Source organism: Octopus bimaculoides, chromosome 4 (genome assembly GCF_046866305.1).
Source record: "Octopus bimaculoides isolate indiv1 chromosome 4, ASM4686630v1, whole genome shotgun sequence".
NCBI classification, from domain to species: Eukaryota; Metazoa; Mollusca; class Cephalopoda; order Octopoda; family Octopodidae; genus Octopus; species Octopus bimaculoides.
In genome coordinates, this window is record NC_142931.1 from 90,600,423 (window position 1) to 90,609,673 (window position 9,251).

The 9,251-nt window shown below is 35.2% G+C and overlaps 1 protein-coding gene across 1 annotated transcript; it reads right to left on the reverse strand.

Annotated features, from left to right (window-relative positions):
• Window positions 1-3,812: 3,812 nt before the first annotated feature.
• On the reverse strand, window positions 3,813-8,929 carry LOC106869979 (uncharacterized). The gene is made up of 5 exons (XM_089350964.1): window positions 8,796-8,929; window positions 7,912-7,939; window positions 7,044-7,607; window positions 5,846-6,172; window positions 3,813-5,178 (listed from the first exon to the last, which is right to left on the reverse strand). The coding sequence occupies exons 1-5, from the start codon at window positions 8,841-8,843 to the stop codon at window positions 4,616-4,618; spliced, it is 1,530 nt and encodes a 509-aa protein (XP_089207090.1). The 5' UTR covers window positions 8,844-8,929; the 3' UTR covers window positions 3,813-4,615.
• Between the last annotated feature and the right edge of the window lie 322 nt (window positions 8,930-9,251).

The following is a 9,251-nucleotide window of genomic DNA, read 5'->3' on the forward strand; positions in this document are numbered from 1 at the left end:
AAGTCGTCTGGTTGGGGTTCGTTCCCCTGCTTGCATTATATATCGGGTATTGATTGCACTTTCATCTCTTATAGAGATTTTCTAACTAGCTACTTTGCTTGTTACAAGATGTATATATATCTAGGCGCAGGTTCCGGGTTCAGTTCCACTGCATGGCACCTTGGGTAAGTGTCTTGTAATATAGCCTTGGGCCGACCAAAGCCCTGTTAGTGGATTTGGTAGATGGAAACTGAAAGAAGCTCGTCGTGCATATGTTTGTGTCTGCGTTTGTCCCCCATCCCACCTTCGCTTGACAACCGTGGTGGTGTGTTTACGTCATGTTGGAGCACCGCCTTTAGTCGAACTACTCAACTCCAGGACTTATTCTTCGTAAGCCTAGTACTTAATCTATCGGTGCATTTTGCCGAACCGCTAAGTTACTGGGATGTAAACACACAAGGATCGGCTGTCAAGCGATGGTGGTGGTGGTGGGGAAACACAGACACAAACGCATACACACACACACACACACACACACACACACACACACACATATATATATATGATGGGCTTCTTTCAGTTACCGCCTACCAAATCCACTTACAAGTTTTTGGCCGGTCCGAGGCTATAGTAGAAGACACTTGTGCAAGGTGCCACGCAGAGGACTGAACTCGGAACCATGTGGCTGGGAAGGAAGTTTCTTTACCACACAGCCACGCCTGCGCCTATATGTATGTATGTATGTATGTGTGTGTGTGTGCGCGTGCGTGTGTGTGTGTGTTCGTTTGTGTGTGTGTATATACATACGCACACACACACACATATATGCATGTATGCATGTATATGTACAGTATTACAGTAATATATAGTATATATCAAAGCATACAGTATTACCCATTACGGCCTATTTTACTAACCTACTTGTCGATTTTCCACCTGGTGGTAGGTAACAGAGCAGTTATCTAATGTGTGTGCTCTTGATGAATGGAAGTATATAAACATGGCAACTACTCTCTATTATTGGAGGTGAAAAAGTGATGAAGTATCACATCGAGTCTGTGGATGCTGTCAAAGGAGACAATTAGCGAAGAAATTATCAAGTTATGCCGCTTACCCCCACAAACTGTGACCGGGTTGTGGTGCAGCAACAGTCCGGTGCATAAAAATATGTAGAGAAGTTTGAAAGATGTTCGTGTGTTTGTAAGATTGATATGTGTGTAGTGTTGATATGTATGAAGGATTGATATGTGCGTGAAATTTCTGGAGGGTGAATCGGGTGGGGACCCGAACCTGTAACCTAATGTTTTAGTGCACTTGTGTATACATGTTCGTGTGTGTGTATGTGTGTGTGCCTGTGTATGCGTGTGTGTGAGTGTGTGTGTGTGATTCGGTCAAAACGTTGCTGATTTCACAGGACGTGATGGTGGGAGTCCAATAATAATCATGTCGTAGCGCACAGGTAAACCAATCTGTACTTTTTCACTTTTTCTTATGCGGACACAGGCTGAAATTTTTTCTCCAGCTTAGGTAGATGTTCACGGAAAAAGAAGTTTTTAGCAAAACTCTTTTCTCCGCTAGGCATAGCTTCTACTTTTTGCTATTAAAATAAGTTTTGCATGCATTTCTCTAAGATTTTCCACTCGATATTGTAATGTGTGGCGCTTTCCTTCAGCGATCATATATGCTTAGCCAGGGCTGAGATATTTTGGTCTCTCGTGGGTCTCAAAGGAGGACTTATGATTGTTATATCTATCCTGAAAGGACCGTCTGTCACGCTCTCATATTTCTGGATGTTTGAGTGTCCATTTCTGTCTTTTGACGTTAGCTCTTCCTCATTCATGGTCATCTCCGTATTGCAGAGGCGTTAAGGGGACATGTGGAGTTATCTCCGCATGGGCATCCAACCTCTGTCTAAGGAGTGGGCCAACTTACTAATATTTTCTTTATACTAGGTGCGCAGCTAAAAGAAACTCTTAAAGTGTATCTATTAAAACTTTTACGGAACATATTCATACGAGGAAAGTGTTTATCCACTGAGTTAATGAAGATTTTAACCACGCAGTTTTTTAACGCTTAAGGAGAAAGAGGCATTTGAACCATAACTTGCGATGGCAGTTTCTCTTGTGGAGTTAGTGTAGGGCGAGTAACTAATCCTGTCCTTAAAACTGTTGGCAGTTAGAGTCTCGTTGTAGTATGGTGCAGCAGCACCGAAAGTCTCTTTACTTAAAGATAGGTCAGAAATTCTTCTGCTGACCCTTTTAGCTAGGTCCCTGTAAGGCTGGATAGTAGGAAGTTGTTTTAATGTATGTCAGCCTCTCATTCGGCTTCTTAAAGTACCTATAGGTGTCGGATTCCAAATCCAAGGTCACATCAAGGTAATCAACTATCTTCAGGTTGGTTTCTTTTGTAAGCTTGCAGCCAAGATAATTCACCGTCAAAGTAAGGTTCTTCCGTTACCTATCGAGTGCGTGTCCCTTGATATTGCCAATCCACTTCTCTGTAGATGTCTCCATTGCTTTGGAAATATCGAAAAGGATTAGAGTCGATTTGTGGGTTATGGTTATTTTTCCAGTACGTTTATTGCTTACACATCTTATTAGTGTATGTGGTGTCGGTGACAATCGTTCGAGGATTTCAACTTTATCTCCTGTAGAGTGATCTGTTAATTGTTCTTCTTTAAAGATAACCTTTACAACATCTAGAAATATTATTTGTCTTTCTTATCTCCCAGAGTACTAACACCAGGACCAAATGTAGAGTCCCAGATTAAATTCTTTTTCAGTTGCGTATCTTTACGTCCTGCATTCAAATCTAGTTTGACTCGACTTCATTTTACCCCCTACTGATATCGATAAAATCAGTACTGGAACCAATTTTATTGTGTATAACCCTGATTTTGGGCAAATGTAGGAAATCGTTGTGGACATTAAAAAAATTACTATCATCATTAATTTTAATATCATTATTAAGGCGAGGAAATGTTAGAGTCGTTAGCATGCCGGGTAAAATGTTTAAAGGCATTTCGTCAGTCTTTATGCTCTGAGTTCAAATTACGCCGAGGTCGGCTTTGCTCTTCATCCTTCCGGGGGTCGATAAAATAAGTGCTTGTTGAACATAGGGGCAGATGTCATCGACTTAAAACTTACTGGCATTGTGCCAATATTTGAAATTATAATTATTATAAAGGCATCATTATTATTATGTACATATATAAAACAAATTGCTTATATAAGGCTTCACTCAGAACTGCTTAAATAAACAACTAATGTGTTATTACTATTCACCCTTTTATGTTCAAGAAATGCAAACCTACAAAGTGGTATGAACCTTTTTAAAATATACGTTATAAAAGTATAATACAGTTAAAAGTTGAAAATTCTTTAACAAAGAAAGCAATTCAAAACCTTACATAGTAAAAATACACATGGCGTGATTCTAAGCACCAAACTCGTTCTTTCACTGTAAGTCTATAAACCTCATATTTATAGTACCGGTTATCAAAGGCTCGGAAATTTTCGTTTTCCTTTTTAATTCAATTTGGAGTTGATACAAGTGGGAAATGACAATATAGTGTCGGATGGACGTTTCAAGAAAAGTAATGGCCGTTTCTGAACATTCAGCGTTAGATTATGATTTCTTCTGTAATTTTACAAGTGAAATGATTCTCAAGTCGACAGTATAAAGAGTAGAAGTTAATTATTTTCGTGCATTTCACTGATTTTAGACAACATATCTGGTTGCTATCTTTAATACTTTTTTCAGCGTTTAGATATTGACTTGGAAGTCGAATATGTTCAATTTTCATTAACATAAAATAAAAATGAATACACAGATCATTTTATAATCAATTTCATTTATTAAAACGTATAAAAATACATTATTTCAAAGACATGCTCATTGCTCGTATAAAACTTCCGTTCCATAAAGGAAATTACGTAAAAAAACCCAATATATTGATATAAATAAAATGTTGCCAGCAACTGATTGTGCTTATTAGGAGATCGTCGATGAAAACTTTTCTTTACAAAATTATATATATATTATATACATTAAATGCTTTGACATATGAAATGTAAAATAAATATGAAGTATGTTTTTGATGGGCATATAATAAAGAACCAACGTGTAGTAAATGCCTCCAACGCAAACAGTAAATATTTTATAATTGAAGTTGAACACATTTCGAAATATTGAAGCGAAATATCTGTGCAAAGAAAAGTTAAATAACATGGTAATTAATCATCGATGTATGCACGGATGTATTTGAGTTTATAGTTATGTATGTATGTATGTATGTATGTATGTATGTATGTATGTATATGTGTGTGTGTGTGTGTGTGTGTGTGTGTGTGTGTGTGCGCGTGTGTATTAAATCATATAAAAATAATTTGATACCAAACAATGCAGCGTGTTAGTTTTTAATTTAGTGTCCAGATCTGCATTTTGAAAATCAGCAATGACTGATTATCACTCCAGAAACAGCGTTATTCTGTAGAATTTGCTACAGACTGAACCAGCAGTCATTTGTAGCTACTGTACATTTTAATTAAACATGTGTATGTGACTGCACACAATAATGTACGTGTATATGACTGTATAATGTAAACAGTGTTTATATTATACTACTGCATCTATGTTAATATGTGTTCCGGTAACCTTTACACATAGCTCTGAGCTTGAAAGGTGTGTTGTGAGCGGTATATAACAATTGATTGTAAGTTGGGAAATTATAAATGTATCTGTTGTAAGGTTGGCTGCTGATTGAATGCAGTAATTGAGGTTGTGGCCAAATATTACGACCTACATTCACTAAGAATATCTTACTGCCTTGATTCTTAAGTTTTTCACTTTCTGCTAATACTTCTTGTGTAATCGAGGTTACTGAAGGATCGACAAACAAAACAGCCGTGTTCTTTTTCGAAGTAGTCGTACTGTCTTTTGTTTCATTGCCTTTTCTCATTTCACGTAGGACATTCGCTAAGCCGGGAACTGCTACATTAACACTGTTTCTTGTTTCTGAATAAGATTTCCCAGTCAGTGAAGTCGTAGGTACATTGAAGTTAACCGGACAGTGGGCAAACGACACAACTCTGAAATTTCCATATCCAGTGTACGGCAACATAGTATTGATAAATTGTGTAATCATGTTGGCTCTGTAGGCTCCCATAGAGATAAGGTCATACCCATAGGTTACAGATGCTGAAACAGAATATAAAGCATATTTATCATTGTGGGGATGTAAAAACTGAAAATAATTTGTAATTGATATTCAAATAATATTGTAATCCAACAATTTATACACATCAGTAGAGTCTTTGTACTTAAATGCTGTGTTTCATTTTCATTGACAAATAAAGTTTCACCGAATTTGTAAAATCTCTATTCATATATCAAATATCACCATTTGAATCCTGCATAATCTAGTACATCAACAAACTCACTTTTGGTGATTTCTTGGCACTGACGTCAATATAAAGTATTATCGGTTAAAAATTTAAATCTCTATGAGAGCCTACAGAACAACATCAGGATTAGTGCTAAAACTTTAACTTGATCTCTCTTTAAAATTTTTACATTTTTAAAGCTTCCCGCACAAGGAATTTCCAATTCATTCTCAGGAGGAATTATAGGTTGGAATACAATAAGGTTATGATGTAATATCCCATTTGTTCTAAACAGTATACTTTGGTATGCTCTTTAGACAGAAAGAAATGCTTTAAATATACCAAGGCTACTTGCTCCAAAGAGTATTCGCTACTATTCAGTTCTGTAGATTTTAACATTTGGAGTTTATACTATAATATATTTAAAAAATAATATTCATAAAATACTGGAATAATAAAAATAAGTGAAGTAATATGCTTACAAGATTCATCTCTTTGTGGTCTATCAGAAAACAGACGTCTTGGTTTCCCTGTTGCTGGAAAAACAAAGGTTTTTATTGATATTGATTTGGCTGGCGATGCAGTTACAACCGAAGTCATTTCTGGTGTTGCCGCTGTTGTTGCCGTTGTTGTTGTTGTTGCTGTTGTTGTTGGTGTTGCTGTTGTTGTTGTTGCTGCTGTTGTTGTTACTCTAGTAGTAGTGAAAGGCTGTTTTGTTGTAGTGGTTGTCTTCATTTCTGTAGTAGTTGTAAACTGCTGTTTCGTTGTCTGGGCTGATGTATCTTGAACAACAGGAGGTTTTGTTATAGCTGTGTGGGAAAAAGAAGAAAAAAAAATTAACACATGACATTACGTATACACTTCAAGAATATACCGTTTGTACATTTCCTCTAAAAGCAGTATTTCACACCATGATAATGTATTGGAACGCCAGAAATACCATCCAAATCTCTCTCACCTCATACCCTAAAGTCTTGAAATTGAAGGGTACATTGCATGATCTACTCCGACATATAGAACTACTGTCAAGAATCAAAATAGAATGGCTGTTTTGAACGCCTTTGATCAACAATCGATTCAGCCTTTGATCAACAATCTATTCATGCTGGAATTTTGAAGTTTTACAGTAACATCAGGCCGTTTTTGTTTTATTATTATTTTTTTATATGCCAATAAAAATTAAAAACATTTTAGTTGAAAGTACGATATATTTACATTAATGATTCTAAAATCTCAAAGCACACGAGGACTACATTTCTTTATATTTAGTGTTTACGGTCTACACTACAAGACCAGCGTAGATAGACATCTATAAAATAAATTCTCCAGATGACACCCAACATTAGAAAGGTAAAGAAAGACAGAGACAGAAATTGTTCGACCATGTAAAAATAACCGGGCAACATGACTACATCTTGCAGGTATTCGTCCAAAGTAGAAAGCAGAGTATCAAACTGAAGAGGGTGATTCATCTGGTAGTGGCTACGCCACTACCAGAAACTTGTACCAGAAACTTATAATGAAACTTGTACGTCACATACAAAAGTTGAGTTGCTATATAAGGTATCACTTGCAGAATTTCCTTTCATTGCGAACATGTACAACATCATGCTAGGTAAATTATTGATAACAACACTAATAATATATGGAATCTACAGCCTTTAAGCTAAATGAATTTACCTTCACATGTTTTCACTCCGAAAGATTTCGCTATATTCTGTAATGCTGAATAACTGGTCACTTCAAACACATTGTTGACAGGATCACTTGCAATAGCTTTCAATTCCTCCAAATCGTAATTACTTCCAACACCAATAGCGTAAACGTGGATTCCAAGTTTATGAAGTAACTTGGCCTCTTCTTTTGTGGCTTTTGTATCACGTGATTTTCCATCAGTGATAACAATTGCAATGAAAGGAGATGAAAATGACTGTAGCTTCGGTTTCAGTTCTGATCTCAAAACTTCCAATGCTTCCGCTGTGTTAGTTTGACCAGTTCTGTAAGGAATGTTAGCTATGGCTTTTCTCACTTGTTGGTTGTCTGCATATCGATCAAGTGAAAACTCGAGATGAGCTCTATCACTGAAAGTAATAGCGCCAACGTTAACTTGAGAATTATCAGTACCGATGTCAAAGTTATCCACCAGCTTTTGAGCAAATTCCAGTTGTTTTTTATAATCGACAATCCATATACTACTAGAAGAATCTAGTACAAACATGATGTTCGCTGCTTTACCAACACATCCTGCAAAATAGAATATTCATTAATTTTCATTTTGACCTGTTTTTAAAAAAATGATATTTTAAAGAATGAATTGGTAATTTTTACTTTCGTAAGACTTGGCTATCAAAAGTCCTTTTAGCATATTAATAATTCAGAAGTTACACAGTGAAGGTTTAATACATAAAGATTACAGATGTTAAACGTTAGCCGAACGTCAATTTTTAAATCTACAACAGAAAGTAATTCAAATATCTTAATAGCGATCAAATGTATTTTTATTATATATTGTTACTAGTGCAAAATGTCGGTACGGAGTAATACTTACGTTTCGTTGGTAAACTGTGAGCTGCAACCTGAAATATAAAATGAAAAATTTGCTGTAGAAAATATTTCGTTGCAAAGAAGTCTGGCAAATAAAACGTACCTTTACAATAAAAGACGAAATTATCTAAATTATATATATATATATATATATATATATATATATATATATATATATATATATATATATATATATATATATAACCTGACAGATTTTTGTTCATTTGACAGGTTCATGTTCATCTAGTCAATTTGGGATATTTTGAAACACTGCATTGTTTTTAGTGCGTGAAAAACTATCCGTTCAAATAAATAATTCATTTATATATATTACTTTTCATGTATGATTTAGTGCGTAGAAATATGTTTCCAGTAAGGATAATTTCATGAAACCTGGGGAATTAACACACATACACTTACATATATGTGCATATATATATGTGTCTGTTTCTCCATGTGTATATGTATGTATGTATGTATGTATGTATATATATATATATATATATATATATATATATATATATATATATATATATATGGTTGAACTCATATGTGTATATATTATTGCATGTATATATTACATATATATTATGTGTGTATGTACGTATGTATGTATGTATATATATGTATGTATACACATATATAGTTGTACACATATATGTATATATTATTGCATGTATATTATATATATATAAACCTCTTTCTGTATTTGTGTGTGTGTGTGTGTCTGTGTGTACGGAGAGAGAGAGATAAAAATAAAAGATAGGAGAGAAAGAGACTGAGAGGAAGAAAGAGTGAGAGAGAGAGAGAGAAAGTAAGAAAGAAAGAGAGAGAGAGAGAGAGAGAGAGATAGAGAGAGAGAGAGAATTTACATTGTAAATCACTTACTGTAAGTAAACTGAGGACTGTAAAATAGTAAATCTGTTTATGGTACATTTTGTTGGTTTTTGAAGAAGTTTCGAAGAATTGCAATAAGTATTTATGCCGGGCAGTGTTGTCTCTTTGAAACTTGGTTGTTTTGTGATATTAATAATTTGGCTAACAGGACTATATATATAAACAAATATGAGTCCTCACCCGCATGCGCACCTAAGGAGAGATGAGGTGGGAAGCAAAAAGAAACCTCTCCCTAAAAACACATTAGGATGCGTGGGTAAATATGAATGAATGACTGACCCTATGTACGATTGCCAAAAATGGTAATGCTTACACATTTTATTGCTCTGGTTTATTTGCTTCTTATAGATAGCATGAACCAGAGGGTGGAAATGTAGGCGCCTGCTGCTTTGCCAGAGAATCTAGTACAGCACATATTTGCCAAGATACGCAAGCGTTGAGTTAATT

Coding starts and splice junctions, on each gene's coding strand:
- LOC106869979 (XM_089350964.1), bottom strand. CDS start 8,843: ATGTACCATAAACAGATTTACTATTTTACAGTCCTCAGTTTACTTACA. Junction 7,940..8,795: donor CAGTCCTCAGTTTACTTACA/GTAAGTGATTTA, acceptor TTTATATTTCAG/GTTGCAGCTCACAGTTTACC. Junction 6,173..7,043: donor CGGAGTGAAAACATGTGAAG/GTAAATTCATTT, acceptor TTTCCCACACAG/CTATAACAAAACCTCCTGTT.